The following is a 19,665-nucleotide window of genomic DNA, read 5'->3' as shown; positions in this document are numbered from 1 at the left end:
TCATTTGCTCAGTCAAGCTCAAAATGTAGGCAGAAAAAGTTGACATGGGCCAATTCATGGATTACCTGTTTTTTGTGTGTCTTTTGTTTAATGAAAACTCAAGGAGAACAACATAGTACCTTGAGTGGGTTCTTGTATGCAGTTTTCTTGCCACATTTAACTTCAGGTGTTGATTGAGGTAATACAGTCTGCCAACCGAGTTTACTTCTTAATCTCAGAATGTGTTTGATCACATAATCGTCTTCTGGTACACAAAAACAAAGTCATGCAGGTAAATGCATTGCAGTATAAGTGCAGAGCGTACAGTTATGCTCATTAAATGCAAATCTGCAACAGCCGAGATGGTAGGGTCAATGACAACAGCGCTCCTAAACAGGGTTGCACTTAACCTCCTGGGTGAGTAACCAGTGACATCCTCCCCATCCTCTGGAAATCTATACGCAGAATCAACAGTGACAAGACATCCTTCATAAACAATTCTCAACTGTAATGTGTATGTTGCATTCATATACAGAATGTAATATAGTTTTAGGTGTGAGGGGGAATCTACAAAAAAAAGCTGAAAAAAAAATGTTCCCTTGCAGTTTAGATGCATACAGAACCCCTCTGGATCTACAAGGAACTTGAAAATGCACCAATGAGTCGATTTCGGACACTAGTAGTGCACAAAGAGTTAATATGTTCAATTCTGGACAGCGCAGATTGAGAAAACAGTTTTAAAAGTCACAAATTCACGTGTTTGCACATATTTGTGGCAGGCACAAGTGTAGTTTTCAGACTTGCTGCATCTCGGATTCAAATTGTAGAAATCATTACAATTGGGTGGTTTTCCCGCCGTTCTAAGTAGGAGGCATGCTGCTTATGGTGGGCGGTCCTTCAAAGTACTGGACCCAGGCCCCAACTGTAAGTTGAGCGGAGCGGCTTTCCCCAGCAGGTTACTGCTACCTCCAATTATAACTAGCCTGGTGTGCTGTTCCTGCACCCAAATGTCCTGCCTGCAGGAACGGTTCGGGGTACAGCAAAATGTGCTACAAATCCAGTGTGTGAATTGGCCCATTGAGTAGGATTTTAGCTCATCTAGTGCTGTTCATGCAAAAAACACTTTTCACAGAATTAGTCACACGTTTCATGTCATTGTCCTTATTCCACACCTCAGCAGGCATCTTACCACAAATGTCCATCTTCTGATGTGATATTATTTCATGCACTGACGCTGTAATGAGCTGCCTTTGATCCCTAGTCCTCTCTGCAGGGTTTGTCATTTCCAACGTCAATTTTGGAGAACTAGAACAAATACATAAATTAGGCAGACAACAGAGAAGCTGAAAAACTGAAACACAGTGACATTTCGAAAGAGTAAAATTGAGTGACTATAATTCATCATAAGTAAATATAAATCATGATAAAGTATGGACTGTGCGTGAAGCTTATGGTGCAAAACTCACAAACATTTAAAACTTTCGAATATGAATTGCTGACTGTAGTAACAGAATGTAGGGTTTTCGGTTTAGAACAGGAACCAGTAGCATTAGTTCACACCTGACTTATGGCGCGTGGTTTGAAATCACAGTTGAGACTATGCATTTTTAACACCTACATGTTATACACTACTGTTCCAGTTATTCCGAAATGCACTTAAATATTGAGGGAACACCGCGTTAAATTGGATATTTCGTAAAGTACATTATATAATGTTTCTGCTATGTACCAATAACTGGAATTTTTTTTAATTCATAGCATTAGCAGAAACACCTGGTCAGTCTGGGGTATAAAAAAGGAAATGCAAAAGCTTGTACATCAGTAACATGTTGTGACACTCTCGCATTTATTATCTCCAGCCTTTGACTACGCGCCACAAATGACTGAAGGTAAGCTGCCCTCAGGCCTAACAAAAAGGTTTCCAAATAAGCCATACTTCTAGAGTTACCAATCCACATAGAATGACCGGTGACTGTAAACTACATTTTAGCAAAATAGCGCACTATTTAACTTAGGGGAGTATAGTCTCAAAATATTTGCAAAATGTCATCTTTATGGAGAAATATAAAATTTCCTATTACCTTGGAAGAGTCTTAGAATGTAAATCCAAAGCAAGTGGCGATTTTTGTAAAATTTTCCATGATAACTGTTCATTTTGACCTAGCACTAAAAATGGTCCTGGTAAGCCAAACCTGAAAGCAAAGTGTAATTTCCAGTATGTGTAAGTGAGAGATTGTGCTCTATCCAAGAACCTGCCTCCAGGTCCTAATACCGAGTATTTGTAGTTACATGCCATCTACAATATGACCCTATCAAGTGTGCTCCAACAATGTATTCTTTAAAGAAACAAGAACCATATATAAGTTAGCTGATTGGATTTGCATTGAAGAAAACATGTAGGAATAATTGTGGTGTAATTTATGAAATTCACAGATTATAGTATGGTCAAATATAAATGCATCATTCAGGGAACAAGCACCATATAATAAACATTTCTTCCATAGAAAGACATACCCACATCTGTATTTGTGTGTCATTGCATTTCAAATCACGGATACGATTTGTAGGAGCCTTCATCAGGACAAGGCAATCACCCACTAATTCCCGATACTTAAAGGAGCATGTTGACTGAGTCACAGTGACTAATGCACATAAATGGACATTTACACACGTAGGGCCCTGTTTGTTTGATAGGGTCTACAGACACTTGCATGTTACATTTTAGAAAATGCCCCTACCTTTAGGTCTTCAAACGTTTTTATAAGGTATCTACAGAATGTAAAAAAAAGCTTTGTTGGCATTGAGAGATTTAATGAATCCTGTTTAAATAACTAAACTCTGCTCCCATGTTCACGCACAGAGCAGGCTTGACTTTAATATTTATGCATTGTAAATTGCACAATATCGCCCCTCCGACCACCTTTAGTGATTAATGGATTCTTTTGCATGTATTATACTTATTTATAAAGCAAGCAATTGCCTGTCAGAGTGTCCTAGTGCTATATGAACTGCTGGATTACTGAGGTCTACTCAAGATGAAGAAAGGCTAAAGAGGTGAATAGTTATTGGGTAAGGTTCAGGGTCTTTAGAAGGTTCTGAAATACAGATTATTGGTCGATCCTTTAGGGTGTAAAGGGGAAAGCAACACTGTTAAGCACCAATGGAAAAAAACAGACCTGCCACACATCTTCTGAATATTAGACACCATCAAAGGTGAGCCAGCAGATGGCCTTAATGTTAATGACCTCGGCAGTGCATAGGCTGAAAGAGCTTCTGATGAAAGCTGGGGCCTGTGTGTATTATGGCCTTGTGGCATATGAATAGGCTCTTATAAGCGTGTTGTTTTCCCACAGCAAGTTAGGAAAGACTAGCTAGAGAGTCAGGGGCGGATAAGGCATGCAGAAGGCCCAGAAGCAGACATGCTGCTGTATTCTGGATAAGCTATACACTGCTAGGCAGGTGCCAAGCGCAGAGCGTTATAGTAATTCAGTCACAAGCTAATACCAGCCTAAATGAGGACCTTTCTCAACCTTCTGGGAGACTTTATTGATTTGGGGCAGAGAAACACATTTTGACAATCTTATTTGGAGATTGGAAGAGCTCAGATCCAGTACCAACCAGCAATCTGATGTTGATGGGGTTGAAACGTGGCGAAAACTTAAGGGATAAGTGGGGGCCTAATTTACCGCAGTGATTCATTTGAATGGTAAGAGTGGTACTGCAGAGATGAAATGTGTATTTCGATTCCCTGCAAGAGAAGCTCAACATGTAGGAGTAGGCCAAGGTACAGTCCCTTTCAGGGGAGGGACAGGAAACCAAAATTAGCTCTGACAGAAATGCCCAAACCACACATTGCAGAAGGTAATTATTGGAATATGGCCATGGTGGGGCCATGCCAACCCATTCAGCTCTGACAGCAGCCCCCTAACTTCCAGCACAACAAGGAAATACTAGCCTTCTGACAAGCCACAAGACCTAAGAAGTACAACTTTCAGGGCCAGAGGATTTTATTGTATTCATTTTATCTGAAAAATGTTATACAGCGCTGGCTAAATCCGGAGGTATCAGAGCGCTTTACATGAGGAAATACATTGTTTCAGAACATAGTTACAAAGTTACACCAGTTGCTGGAGCGTTGCATAACATAGAAAGGGAACAGTATAATGTAGATAAATGAGTTACAAAAGCATCGAATAAATCTTGGTATTTCTGAATGTTAGCCTAGCCATGGCTGAGAAGTGGTGTAAGATGTATTCTCTGAGAAAACTGTTTCCTGATTTGGGGGCCCAGGCAAATCTGCGGTTCCTAATTACAGCAAGGGTGGTTCTGGTGAGGTAAAAAGTCACTTTTCTCCATTGTAAACGCAGCAGAGAGCTACCTAAAAATTATGCAGTGAAAGCTTGGACTACACTTTCTGCATTTATTCTACTTTGGTGGTCTGGGACAACATGTTGATGTTAATTCTCTCTTTTGCAGTGTGAATTGGGGCAGTCGTTCTGCAGCTTGGTCTATGGGCTATTCAGTGATTTCCCCTTTCCCCTTTCATTTTCTAAATGGATAAAAGCTGTTTTACTAGTCTTCAAAACAAGGTATTCTCTATGTTCTCCTCCCGTCACCCTTCAGTGGCGTCTATCCTTGAAGTTTTTGTTTTACACAAATCTGGAACCAGTTCTAGAATGCCAGATGATACTGTTTGCTCTGCATTTGGGGTATATGATATTGGTTTGTTGGAGATTGCTGGCTCTTCCTTGTTTTATAAAATAGCAATACAATATTTTAAAACTAAGCGAAGATGAACCTCAACATAAGTCTTATCAGAGTTGTGTGTAGAGTAGTGATTGATATTGATAGCTTGTAGGAGCATAGGTGTGGAGTAGATATACTTTGTGCATCTTACGGCACCATACTACTGTCACCTGGTAATACAGTTTAGACTGTTGGGGTAAGGATTCTAATGCTGGATGGGACTGGTGGCGTTTTCTACTCCTGATGTTGTGGTACCAGGATTGATAGAATAAAGATTCAAACTTACTTGCATGTGGACCTCTTCAACACAGAATCAGCATGCACCTCCTATTCATGTACTGAGGTTAAAATATTATTGGGATTCATCAAACAGAAGATGCAATAATACAGGACAGTACATGTGGCTATAAACACTAGCTAGCACAGAGCATGGCCTGGTGGGACCAGGGTTCCTTTGAGAACAGATTCTGAACAAGCCTCAACATCCTCAAAGCTGCACTGATGAGGACGAAGAAGACCCCGAGTCAAATCTCTCAGATTCTACCTGGCCATTGATCTTACCCTCAAGGAACACATTGGCAACACAACCAAGATGACCTGGTACCTGCTCTCTCGGCTTTAGTATGTGAAGCATTCCTCCTGGAGGGTGACGTCAAAACTGCTATTGAAGCCCTCTCAGTTCTGCATCTTGGTGTGGCAGTTCTCTGCTCCATGGTCTCCCAGACTCCACTCTGCTAACTAAAGGGCATCCTTCACACATCTCATTAAGGGCCTGAAAAATATGATGCAACTCCACTAGCTCACTTTGCCGGCCGGCCTCACCTGCAAAACTAGATGCTTAATCTACAAAGTCAACCTAACAAGCAACTCTGGCTAGCTTGCTAACAAGCTCACCATCTTCAATGGCTGTCAGCACAGACAGAACACCATCAGACTGGAGACGAAGTGCAGCCTTCAGGACCTAATGGCTTTGCCAATTGTTTTAGCATTATGTTATGATATACAGATTGCATATTTTACATAAGTAAAGGCTTCAGATTTGGCCATGCCGCTTTCAGAGACCTCTTCCACCCCATTCATCTCACTTAAACCACTGTGGTTCACAAGTTGAAGCTGAGGAACTGTCAGTCCTCCTGGAATCTACCATTCCTTCTTTATGGGGCGAGGTGGATACAGCTATCACTAGTTTTAATGATTGGATAAATGAAGCTTGTGATAAGCTCGCCCCCAAAAAAGCGCTTTGATGATAAAAGGACCTTTCCGTCTCCCCCGTGGTACACCCCTAATTTAAAGGCTCAGAAATGCATTTGCAAGCACTCTGAACGGGAATGGAGGAAGGGCTATAAGACGGAGGACAACATTAAACATAAAGACAGTCTACGGGTATATAAACAGTTGTTGCTTATAACTAAGCAAGAGTACTTTGCGAGTCAAATCAAATTAGCTGAAAACTCAGCAAAGGAACTCTTTAACCCCTTCCATGCTCATGACGAGCTCAGCTCGTCATGCAGTACACTGCTTGTGTGCTCATGACGAGCTGAGCTCGTTATGAACAATGGGAAACAGGGGTCTGCAGCACAGCAGGATAATCTCCCTAGCAGCCAAGGTGTTAAAATTGTCTGTCAACTGGCCAATCCCCACTCGTCAAAAATAGCAGAGAGTCAGGAACTATGTGACAAAATTGCTAAGCATTTCATAGACAAAGTTGAAGCTATATTTTCAACCTTCACCAATGCCAACAAAGGTCCCTCCTATGAATTGGATAGGGACATAAATCCAACCCCGCAAACACAACATGTATTGATGGAATTCCCTGCTATGGCTAACACTGACACGGCTACACTTTTGCAAAATTTGAAATCTGGTTCCCCCTATGACCCCTGTCCTGTCAAAACAGCCAAAATGATTCCCCGTGTAATTACCTCAGCACTGACTCCCCTTTTTAATAGGGTATTGGGGGAGGGCATTTTCCCAGTAGATTGGAAGACAGCTTCCTTGATTCCGCTGCTAAAGAAACCAAATTTGGATTCTACAGATGTCCGCAACTTCAGGCCTATTTCTCGCCTACCTTTCCCAGCTAAAATGCTGGAAAATGGATAAATAGACATCTGAGCAGCTATCTGTATGAGGCTGAGGTACTTGACTGTACACAATATGGCTTTCGAGAGGGTCACAGCACGGAAACTGCTCTCATAAAATCTACTGATGAGATTAGGAAAACGCTGGATCAGGGGGGTAAAGCAGCAATGATTATGCTTGACCTCTCCGCAGCGTTTGACACGGTCCATCATGCACTTTTGATGGACCGTTTGTCTGCCTGCGGAGTAAAAAATTCTGCCTGGAAAGTCTTAAATTCATTCCTTACCGCGCGTAGGCAGATAGTAGCCCTTGGAGACTTCTGCTCAACCCCTTTTCATTTGCCTTGTGGGGTCCCTCAGGGCTCATCACTAAGTCCAACCTTATTCAATGTGTATGTATCATCCCTGGCACCATTGATAAGATCTTGTGGGTTCCAGCTTACATCTTACGCGGACGATACACAGATTGTGGTATCCCTCCTTCCCGGACTAGAAGGGGCGGTTAGCCACAATTTACACGATTGCATGGAAGCAGTTGGACTTTGGATGGCCAGTAATTGTCTAAAATTAAACTCAGACAAAACTGAGGTCATCCTATTTGGTAATGATATTAATATTTGGACCCCAAAATGCTGGCCAGTCTCCCTGGGACCCCTACCTGTCCCCTCCACTCAAGTGAAAAACCTGGGGGTTTATCTGGATGAGAGACTTGACATGAGGAAACAAATTAATGCGGTGGTCTCCTCCACGATGTTTACCATTAGAACTACTAAGAAAATTCTCCCTTTCCTGCCCAAGGAGAGCAGACAGACAGTGGTCACGGCACTGGTCATGTCAAGACTTGAATATTGCAACAGCCTCTATTTAAACATCCAAGAGAGGCTGTTGCGGAGGCTTCAGCTGCTGCAGAATACAGCTGCCAGGCTAATTTCCGGCCTGCCTAAATTTTCCCCCATCTCTACTGAGATTCGGAAACTTCATTGGTTACCGGTGAGACAACGGATACACTTCAAATCATTGTGCCTTGTTTTTAGGTCACTTCATAATCAGGGTCCTCACTATCTTCAGGACCAATTTCAATGGTAATTACCATCTAGAACCCTGCACTCATCAGCTCTTAAATTAATAAGAGTACCACCAGTGAAAAAGGCTCGGTGGGGTGGTAAGAGCTTTGTGGTAGGTGCAGCAAGATTTTGGAATCAGCTCCCCACTCAGCAACCCTTTTCTTCCAGTAGAGATAGCAGATAGCGCCAGGACATCTTTGGGTAACAGATGCGCTTTACAAATAAAAAAAAGAGGCTTTTGCCTACAGACAGCTAAAAGCTGTCTCGTGCTTGTGACCTAAACATTGAGATACTGTAAAATAGTGGAGTCCTCAGAGTCAAATCAAAAACTTGTGGAGCAGAAAGCAGTAGCGAATCCTTTGCTCCTCTGTGACCTTAACTTTACAGCTTCTCTGGGAAGGCAGGAGCAGAGCAGAGCTGCTGTTAAGCATCAGAGGGGTGAGTCGTGCACTGCAGTGAAAGAAAGCCGAGTGCCTATCCTCCTTCACTGCGACCCACCAGGCTGTGTTTGTAGGTCCTGTGGCTCTGAGGGCGACTACATCCCTTTACAAGTGGGGGCCGCAATATTTGTTCTCCAGCAAAGTTGATTCAAATGTTGTGCCACTCATTTGCTCCCTGGCAAACAAACTCCAAAAATTTTCAGCTTCTTTGGGAGTAAGGTGGAAAGGGAGAGACCCGGGCAAGAGACAGCAATGTGGAGCACTTGGCGATCAGAGGGAGGAAGCAATGCAGAGGGTGGAATCATGGCGATTGGGTGGGGTAAGCAACAGGAGGGCAGAGGAAGCTATACAGTGGGCGAGGAGGAAATACCACAGGGGTGTAGGTAGGCGAAAGCATGTAGGGGATGCATAGAAGGAAGCAAACTAACAGGGCGAGAGAGAGAGAAACGTGGAGCGCTGGAGGGAGGAAAAGTAAACAGACAAGAGAGCAATGGGAGCAGGCAGGAAAGAAGCACATGAGCATGAGAAAGAGTGCAACATCAAGTGCAGTGGGAAAAGAGAAGTCATGACAGCTGAAAAACACATGTGCTCTCATGGAGTGCTTATTTAAAAAGAAAAAAATTAGTGCCTGAAAAAAGGAGAAGTGGAAGGACACAACTGATTCATCCATGCTCCAAAGGAGGGGCAAGCATAAGAAGAGGAAAGAAAGCTATCTATCTATCTAATATCTGGAACGCTACACCTGTATCCATCAAGACCTACCCACCCGCCCCAATTAAGAGGAGAGCTTAAGACTTACTTATTCAAGAAGCACTATGTAATGATGCCCTTGAAGCAGTACAGCGCTCCACTCCCTTTCGTGTAAGTTCACACTATATAAATTCCATATACATAAATTCCATTGTCCATGGATTCAAAAAACATGCTAACCATGAGGGTCCTACATATATGGTGGCCCATTTGGCATCACATTCCTTGTGATCATTGGTAGTCACTTGCCAATGTGTTTGGGTTTCCACTTTGGGAGGACGTAGGGAGTGAGCACCATGTTAAGGTGCACACCTTTGTGATAGGCAGAGCTTCATCTTACTCTGTATCCTACCAATCCCTTCACTTCTGTGACTGAGGCAGTTTACATTTTATCCAGGTCACGGTTGAGTTTTATACAGGACACGGTTGAGTGTGCGGACAGTGTTTTGTGTGCTCAGGAAGAGTGTATTATTAGTATCAGACTACATACCTCGGTTGGTTCACATTATTACTGGGAAGAGATGGCCTAGTGACTCTGACCTAAATGGAAAAGAGGTGGGGGGATGTGTAAGGGAGCCCAGTTTATCAGGACCACCTGTGACAGAGAAGGAACCCTTGGAGGGATCTCCTCTCGTGTGGCACACATAGTCAATATATAAGTTTATTTTTATGTATTTACTTGTAAATTTCCCCCTGTAGTACATACTGTCCCTCATCAATCTCTATGCAAAGATATATTGGATCAGAGATGCTGCCAGAGTTCATGTTTATTTGCTTCAGTTTTAACACTCATGTACAGGCCTAGCATGAGGGCACTTCAGAGCAGTAAGATCAAATAATAGTAAAAGATGAAAAAGTATTCAGTAATATATCTGCAAGTCTGCAAAGTGAATGTATCGCCCCAACCGTATCTGAAGCCTAGGTGGTTATGTTAATAGTGGACTGTGAGATATCATACGCTTCAGCTTTGTCCTTTCCAGCTGTTCTGCATGCTCTCCCCATGCCATTGCCCATTTCTCGGTCTACGTGGGTGTAACATGGCATGATCCATGCCAGCCCTCAGAACCCAGAGAGATGCAGTGTAAGCCCTAATGATTGCCATTAGTCTCAGAAACAGACAATACACTTCCACATAGCATAAGACTAAGTGTCAAGGACCTTGTAAACTCAGTAACAGGACCAATATCACAAACTCCCCAGTGCTGAAGTACTAGTACTTTGTCTCCGGATGTATGTCTACTGAGTGTCTTATACCTAACTAGAAAGTATTTTTGGAAGGAATTGATCACCAAAGATAAAATAATGAAGTACTTGTTGCCACAACATCCAAGGTATTTCCAAATACTCCACACAAACACTACACTACAATGCTTGTAATAAAGCAAGCTTATATGAATAGTGAACTACACCACTATTATTTTATTTTTATTTTATTTCAGAGGTTTTATATAGCGCTGGGTGGACCCTGAGGTATCAGAGCGCCTTACACGAGAAAAGGATAGTAAAGGAAAACAACAATAATTTGACTGTATGGATTATCAAAACAGGAGAACATAAGTGAAAACAGCTAGAGTTAATACATATCAAATAGACAAATGCGAGGAGCAGGGAACATGACCATATATAGCATGAATAGGGAGATCAAACTATTGTATGAAGATGTGAGACAGGAGAATGAAGCTAATAAGCTGTACAAACAAAATGTAAGCATCCTGGAGAATCAATAGGATTAATAGAAGAGAAACAGTTTGGGCTAACACTTAATGGAAAAACAGATAATTAGAGCAGTTCAGGCACAGTAGGAGAGTAGGGGAGGAACAGAGTAGTGGGCGGGTGAAATAAGGGCATAGGTTAAGATCCCCAATATTCGTTGAGGAGGTGAATTTTGAGCTCTTTTTTAAAGCTGGTGTAGAAAGGGTTACATCGTAGGTCTATGGGAAGGGCAATCCAGATTTTTGGGGCATTTCCTGAGTAGGAGGGGATTGTGTGGATTTCTTTTTGTGCAGGGGTGGGACTAGCAGGAGGGTGTTGGTGCTTCTCACTACACCACTATCATGGTCAGAGCAGCTTCCTATGGAGCCACAGAGTTAGGATGCAATACTTCAACCCTAGAAGCATCAATTATGGACCAATTTCTGGAGGTGACAGGAAACACCAAACTCCTTGCAATGGCCCGACTGCTAACCCCAAGTATTCAAAGTAAGTACAATAGTTGTGGTTTCCAGTCTGTTTAGTCCTGACTCAACTCAATATACCCTGATCCTCTGCTGAATGTAAAGTGAAAATATATACAGAAACTGAATGTAAACTCATGCTTATGTAACCAATCACTGCCAATTTACATGTTAAATAACTTGTGTCATATAATCATCCAGTAACCTTTTCTACACATGGGGACTTGCAATTTTTGTATAAAAACCTGTCTTAAATGTTCTTATTATAGTTTAGTTGGGATATCACTAGTCTATTTAATAGGAAAATGACAAACAGCTCAACTGTACTAACTTATTACAGCCGAGTTGTGACTTAGTGCTTGCTGTCAGCAGACAATATGAAAGGTAGGTTGTTGCAACTATGGTTTAAGCAATACAATTTTGCACCCCTGTACGCGAAAGCAACATATTTCTGCATATCACCACACAACAGCTGTTTCAAAAAGTGTCTATCATTAAACGGCACATGATATGTTTTTGTTTAGGGAACAAATTACTAGGTGCATATTGGTGTGTTTAATTTTGTACTTTAGATTCCACATTTATTCTACTTACTTGCAACTATACTGGTTCATATGAAAGATTAAGAGTCCAAGGATTTAAGCCTTTTGTGGAAGGGTAATCTTGTGACCATGTATTATAAGCAATAAAATACACTCTGCTGGCTGAAATAAATATATAAATTGGCTATTAAAACGCTGTGGGCCAGCCAGCTGATTTTGTTGTCTACTATAGTAATCACAAGCCCAGTCAACAGTAAGCGACCAATCACAAATCCTCCCCCCCCGAAAAGCTTATCATTACATCAAACCCCTTTGGTATTTGCTGGATCAGGGCTCTTGAAAAAAAAGAAGAAAAAATACTTAACACCAAAGGTTTTATTTGTATATACCTATTTGTCCCAGTATCTCCTTCCTTAGCGCTCTGTGTCTTTTTACGCTCTCGCCTGTAAATCGATGCACGAACAGCAGCAGCTGCGATGCATCCTGAAGGGGGTTTGGGGAGGCAAACCTGAGAAAATAAATATATGAATGAGCAATACAATCTTCAATGAAAGTATACCAAAGATGCAACTGTCCAGTTTTTAGACCCATATTTCATGACATTGAGATGCACTTCTGTAGACAACACAATCACAGCCAGGTTCTATCAAAGACACTCAGTGACTTCATTGCGACCACTGAAGAGGAGCAGTAGAACGGAGATCCAGCCTTTTCCTTGAGAGCTTGCAACAGTCATGGAACCTCACATTCTGCTTAAACCATCTACAATGTTCCAGTCAGAAGGACTGTCTCACCAGGAGAGAAGGCTCAAAACATGATCGACAAGTAGAAACAAGACGAAAGCTGTCTCAGATGTTTGTACATCCTCTGTACTCTATGTCGTGTAATAGTACATTCATAATGAAAGCACACCTGAGGATCATAGCAGCTGAAGCAGCATCAGTGATGTCTGTTCTCTGAGTCCAGGGACAGTCAGTGGGTAACCCAGATGTACAGACAAAATACTGCCCATCCACTAAAACAAGAGGTGTTTTTCAGGTGTTTACTTGTTATATGGTGCCACCTATTGGTGACGCTCTAAGGCTGCACCGCCTTGTGGAAGCGCCATCCCTGCAGATGAATCTATCAGTCCCCACATAGTCAATGCATTGCTACATTGCAACATTTGCATAATATTTGTTCTGAATGAAGTGCACTGAAACGCATCTGATTGAAAATAAAATTAAATATTCAACTGTACATGACATTTTCATATTAAACATGTCTTAATGTCTTAAGACAGAGACTATTAGAGTGAGATATTATTTTTATATTAAATAACATTCTTCTAGTAAACTTGGAGAAAACCTGATACCTCCATTATGAATAGACCATCATGCCCCCACATGGTCCCACAAGCAAAATATATAAATGCCAACATTTAAAAAAACAAACTTCTAAGCTTAAAAATATATTGTTCAAATATATATCTGTGCTTAAATGATAAAATAATAAATTGTAGGGCCCAACATTTCACACAGAAGTCCATGACTAATTCTATTAAATGTCGGGATGCTGAATAGAAAGGCTGCTTCATCTTCATTCCACCTCATGCCTTTTAAACCCACCACCAGACACTCCCTGCCTCTTTTTCTCACTCTGGTTCTTTTTCATCCCTGGTTTCTCCCTTCACCATGTTTTTCTGTATTTCTCTTCCCCCTGCTTTCCCCCTTTTGTGTTCATCGGCTTCTTGATCTTAGTCAAGGTCAAATGAGGAAAGGAAAGTGCAGGTCCCCAAAAATGAGTGCTGGTGGTCCCCACCTGTAACCACTGGCTCCAATTAAGCACTGGTCCCCATATATCTGCTACCCAACTCACCTGCCAATACCATTACCCTTTGAGAAGTTCTAAATGCTTATAATCAAACTATATTCTACCGCTCAAACTGGTCGGAGGAGGAAGTCTCTGGATGGCCCGCTCAAAGGGCTTCTTGGGAGCTCCTAGATGGCATACAGTTAGGGTCTCTCCATAGGGCGCGGCCAAGTCTGTAATGCGGTACAGTTGCATGGGCAAATGCATTCTCTTATTTGCAAGGAGCCATTCCTTTACATGTACCACAACCAATGGTTATTAAAGAGGAGGTGGGTGGCACAAAAATGTTCACTCTAATTGTTGAAAACAAACTTATTTTACAAGTACTTCTAGAGCTATTGTGCAGGAAATGGATTGCTAAGCTGCTGGACATAGGATGCAGTCTTTCTGTGAGCTGTGCCAGGGTTCCCACAAAGCCAGAAACATCTGGTTCCTATTAGGTGAACCGTTTTCTTGAAGAATACCTTGAATACATTGAACATTTGTAACAAAGCGAGGCAATGCACGGTGAGGAAATAAATGGCTTAAAATTTGCAAGATAATTTAGCTAAATTACAAAAATATAATGAGTAAAATAATATAACAATGAAAAAAGTCAGATCTATGGATCAGGAACAATTGAAATAACAAAAACTGTTGTATGAAAAATAGTGAAATTTCAAAAATCAATTTCAAGCTATGGGGTGTGATAGACCAAGACATAGGTACCCACCACACACCATATGCAACTGGCAATGAAAACTGGTGGTTCATCACAGTTATGGAGGACCTCGTCCAATCAGTCATTAAGTGTGAAGGGAAAGTTAAGAAGTCTGACCCATACAAACGATTTACCTTCTGAACGCTACAAATTTCGGTAACTCTTTTTTTGTAGTTCCAAAACCACCTCAAATTTGGCAGTCAAAATCTCACAGTCTAGCAAAATGCAAAAATGTATCCAGGATGGTCTGCCCTTTTTGAATAGGCTAGGCACCTTGTCCCTGTCACCCAACGACAAAAAATGTAAAAGTTCTAATGCACTGAACAAGCACTGTAACTGTAACCTGGTTCTCCAAAAGTGTCTGTACTTTCTTTGGACAGTAGGCCACAGTTTCAAGTCATAGGTAGGCTCCCGACAACTCCAATTTAATTTTACAGCAAAAATGTTTAGCTAGAACTGGTTCCTTGGATTCCTATGCCTTAGCTCCACCACCCTGAGACAACCCACTTTTCCTTACCTTCTAGACACAGGAGGTTTCACATAGAAAAGCTGATGATGTGTCCAGTTATAACTAGTTTACTTGTACTCTTCCAGGTGGACACTGATTCCTCTCTATTGGGACATTCTGCACTCTTCAGCTTTATTAGAGATGTTCTTCAGGACAAGCAGACTCCACTGGACTGAACTAGACAGTATGGCCCTCATTATGATGTTGGGCGGACTGCCACTGACAGGCGGTGGCGGTCTACCCAACCTACAGGGCATCGGTATGGCTGACAAATTACAATGTAGGGGGGAAAGACCGCCGCCTCTGACAGGATCCAATATCCCGTTGGGGCAGAGGTCGGACTCCTATCGCCCCAATGAAGATGGTACCAGCGCACGCACCACAGTAGTAATTAGGAAGTCTCTTTCCGAGTGCCTTTCAATGGCCGTTCTACCGCCGTGAAAAGACAGACAGAAACGGACTTTGGGGGCCCCAAGCAGGCCCCCAGTCCCCCGTAGGCCACTGCCAAGTGGCCTGGGGGGCACATATAGTGCCTTCCCACACATCCATGCACCGTGTGCCAGGCACCATATGGTGACTGGCACACGGAGCATTGAAGTTTACAAACTGCTTTTTTGCACTGCAGCTCGTGAGGCAGCCCTTTATCTGGGCCGCAGCACACCCGAAAGGATAGTGGTCCCATCCAAATTTGACAAATAGGACTGCCGAATCATTGTTGGGCGGTCTCCTGGCCGAAGCAATGGCGGTCGGTGGTACGGCCGACCGCCATCGTAATAAGGGCCTTAGTTCTTGGGAAGCAGTTTTAAATGCCCAGAGATAGAAAACAGAGCTGGAGAAATAATTCTCTCTACATTCCTCAGGGAGATATAAATGATTCTAGCAGAAGCAGCCAAATCGTATTGTGTGGCAGGCAGCTCTCTATCTGAAAGTAGCTAAATAAAGGTTAAACCAGTCTGGGACTGGCAACCAACCCTTAAGCAAATCAAAATACAGTTCTCACGGTTTCTTTGACTAATATTTTCAGCAGTGTGACTCAGTTCCTGTTTCAGAAATATGCTTCACTGCATACTGTATCCCTTTTTCCTTTGCTTTATACAGAAATACAAAATGTGTTATGTCTGAATCATTTCTCTTTCCAACTCCTACCAAGATAATCTCGGCTCTATTTATCAATGCATACAGAAACTCACCACTGCTTCAGGTTGCAACTCCTCTCACTTCATGATGTGCGGGCTCTGAGTGTCTATGGATGTCAATTCTATGCAGAGCAAATATTGTGCTTTCATTTTGAAAGAAAATGTGACCTTGTGAAGCAGGTTTCCCTCCCTTTTGACAATCCATTCTGCCGACAGGACTTTAAAGCCAGACAGTTGGACACAGCTGCCCTTGGGGGAGATTAGCTGTGAAACTGGACTAGGAGGCATGCATCGTAGTAGGCCAGCCAGTTAAATCAGTTTCTCCCTTAGCTGACACTATTGCCAAGCTTCAGGCAGACACTGACACCCTGGAAAGCATAGGCAAAGAGTGCAGATCATCAAAATATGAGGTTTCCATTTATTTTATAATACTAATTTATGTAGACAAATCAAATGTGTGGTATGCCGCTTCTCCCGAAGCAAAACTGGGAACACAGATTTGTATGTTGCACATTTAAAAGGAGGCCTTTGCAGCCTGTTTCACAAACGTGGTTTTCAAAAAGTTACATTGTGTTAAGTCAAGTGAGGAAAATCTCTCCTTCAATCTTGCATCCCATATTTGAACTGCGTGTAGCTGGTCAAAATCTTTTAACATAATTACAGCTGACTTACCAAAGTATCAAGTGTCACAGTTTAAAGCTAAAAACATTGTTTCATTTCCAGAGGTCAAAAACCTGATGTCAAGATTCCAAAATGTAAAAATCAATTGGGGGGACAAAACAAAAAGATACAGTTCCTATATCTCATTGCAGAGGCATAGCTAGAGTCCGTGGCGCCCGGGGCCATCCCACAGACTGCAGTATAGTTTAATAGCTGATTGTTCTATGTTAGGATTTTAACTCATAAACTGCAAGTAACAAAAAGATCTCTCTGACAAAAGCAGTAACCTACTAACCTAGTTAACATTATTTGCTCTTTGTGATCTGCATGGTACACGTTCTTTGCAGCAGGCACATTAACCCTCTGTGCTACTTTTCCAGGAGTCAACCCTTCCACTAGACAAAAGATCTCTCGCTAGGAAGAACATTAATCACGAAGTTATCATGACATATTTATTGTTGCTGAAAATTGCTGGAAGCCAGGAAGGAGGCAGCAAGTTTTTTTAAACCATAATATACTTGCAAACACTACGCACCCACCCGAAATAGGTACCCAGTGCGGTCACACCGTTCGCACCGCCCCAACCTGCTCAAAGTTCATGTGACCTCCGTGACAGAGTTACAGTGACGTGATCACTGTTGCTCTAGGGTGTGCTGCTTCGTAGGCCTGCCCGCAAGACTGGAGATGAACTTCAGTATGCATTGTGGTGGACAGACCTTCACGGTTAACCCACAATGACACCACTAGGGTACACCTGCTTGTTCTAAGACATCAGGCATTCTAAGGTCTAGTGGGGCATTTTAAGGTCTAGCGTGGGAATATGCTCCCTCTGTAGAGTGGTCTGGTGGACTGGTCATGAAGGCTGAACCCAGTTCCCCAGTTCCAAATTCGACAACTCTGGCCATAGTGCCACATCCTCTCCCCCACTGAACACCATACTGCCCCACTGAGAGAAACTCGCACTGCCTTCAGCTACAACCTAATTGTGCCCGCTATAAACACTTGGATGTGGCTCAATTCAAATTATGCACTTGATAAGAGTAATATGCTGCCTAAAAAAAAAGTCAAAGCAAACACTCATAGGGAATGCAATATTAAGTAAAGCATGAGAAATGTAAGCAGAAACAACATGGTTACCTAAATGATCTCTCACTCACTATTCAGAAATCAGCAAGTGGTTTTACCTGAAAAGTTAAGGACATTACTACAGGGCCCTGAAGGGAACCGTTTCAATGTCCATTGCTTATATCCTTACAAAATGTAAGCAGTACGTTTTAAAAAGACCACATCCATAAACACAGAGCCATGGTACACATTTTGTTTTCCAATCCACCCATCAACCAGGTATTGCAATACATCCAGGAATGGTGCACTTCCCCACCTGGGGACAACAATGCTGTTCAAAGAAAGACGAGAAAACAAAACTAGCGCTTCACTGCAAAGTCTGTAAAGTGAGGCTGATGTGTTTGGATGTGAATAAAACCAATCTGGCCACTTTGCAACCACTCCGTCTTGCTTTATTTAGTGATGTCTTTATTTTTCTTATTCAAAACCTTTTATTTCTCTCCATCCCGAGGCTGCACTTCGGAATAGAAAAATGTCAGAAAAAGGGCATTTCCCGCAAGAGTGTTTTTCTTTTTTGGATCCATTTCACATGGAAGCAACTAAATGAAAGAAGGAAAGAGAGGCTGTGAACTGTTTCTGCAAGTCACGGTTTTCAGTAAGTGAGGAGCAAGACAGAAAGAGAGTGAATCAGAGGCGTAGCTAGACTGACTGACAGTAGTGTCAGTGAGTGCCCTGGTCCCCAAATAAACTACAAAGGCCGCTGCTCCCAAAATAGTGCCGCCTGGGGCGGACCGCCCCCACCGCCCCCCAATCCCCCCAGCTACGCCACTGCCGCATTGCAAGCTGGTAAAATATTAAATATATTCAAATGACAGCATAAAGAATGTCCTTTTATGAGGTGATAGGTACGAGGTCTATTAAAAAACCAGGCCAAATGAATTCCTAGTTAATTCATATTTTTACACAGCTTTTGGAACAAAACTGAACTATGCATGGTGGTCTATGTAAATGCAGAGGAAGTAAAGCTCTGTAACACAAAAGATATGCTGCATATCTATTATTTTTGGTGAGATAGTGTTAGTCTTTGGGATAATGAACTCTATGCCTCTTCAGGCCACTGGTGGTGCAAAGGAGTTTCCAGAGAGTTTGTGAGTACCTCACTTGCGTATAGCAATTGTTAGACCTGTGTTCCTCCAAATATTTTGCTTGCTTACATCCTCTTTTTGCTATATCTTTTTTTTGGCTTTAGGACTCTGAACACTTTGCCTCTGCTGACCAGTGCTAAAGTGCATGTGCTTCTCCCTTAAATATGGTGACATTGGTGTATGTTATGTTAAATTTATTTCTAAAGCGCACTAATACCCGGTGTCTTGGCACTAGATCTTCTGAGTCTATTGAGAAAGAAGCTCACTAAAAGCCAAATAACCATTTTTTTTAGCTCTGCTAAAAGAGAGCAAATTATTCATTGATTTGATATGCAGGGGTAAGGTATTCCAACTTTTGGTTGCACAAATCCCAAAGCTTCTTCCTCCCTAAGAGGAACATTTGAACTTCGGGACTATTTTGCTTTTGGCCGCGGAGGACTGTAAAGTCCTTCCTGGTAAGTAAAATTTGAAGCTGTTTAAAAAAAATCTGGGCTTATGTCATGCAGAGTTTTGCAGGCGATGCAGGGGGCCCTAGAAACTTTTTTTTAATGGTATTGGAGGCGGATTTCAATTTTGGGATCCGTAACAGCAATTGTGCCTCTGCATTTTGCAGGGTCTGTAGTTTGTTCACATATTGCTGTTTCATGCTTGTGTACAGGTAATGACAATAGTCTATTTTCGAAAGAACCAAGGATGGAACTGCTGTTTTCGTCAGGTCAGGATCTTTCTTATTGTCTTGAGCATGTGGAAGGAGGAGGACGTGACCGCTTTAACATGGCCACCAAATCTAAGTTTGCCATCTACTAGCACTCCTAGATTTTGGGCTT

General features: G+C 42.2%; 1 protein-coding gene across 1 annotated transcript in view; it reads right to left on the bottom strand.

The window, feature by feature from the left end:
• The window catches only part of DNAH14 (dynein axonemal heavy chain 14), a 1,144,348-nt gene that overhangs the window by 1,104,317 nt on the left and 20,366 nt on the right, over positions 1-19,665 (bottom strand). Inside the window, exons 4-6 of the mRNA XM_078647362.1 lie at positions 12,163-12,281; positions 1,169-1,284; positions 120-244 (exon numbers count right to left, since the gene is read on the bottom strand). Of these exons, the coding sequence (XP_078503488.1) occupies positions 120-244; positions 1,169-1,284; positions 12,163-12,281 (360 nt within the window). The remainder of the gene's footprint in view (positions 1-119; positions 245-1,168; positions 1,285-12,162; positions 12,282-19,665) is intronic.

The sequence above is a fragment of the Lissotriton helveticus genome, chromosome 6 (genome assembly GCF_964261635.1).
Source record: "Lissotriton helveticus chromosome 6, aLisHel1.1, whole genome shotgun sequence".
Lineage (NCBI taxonomy): Eukaryota > Metazoa > Chordata > Amphibia > Caudata > Salamandridae > Lissotriton > Lissotriton helveticus.
The sequence above is the reverse complement of the archived record's forward strand: the minus strand, read 5'-3'. Positions and strand labels throughout refer to the sequence as shown.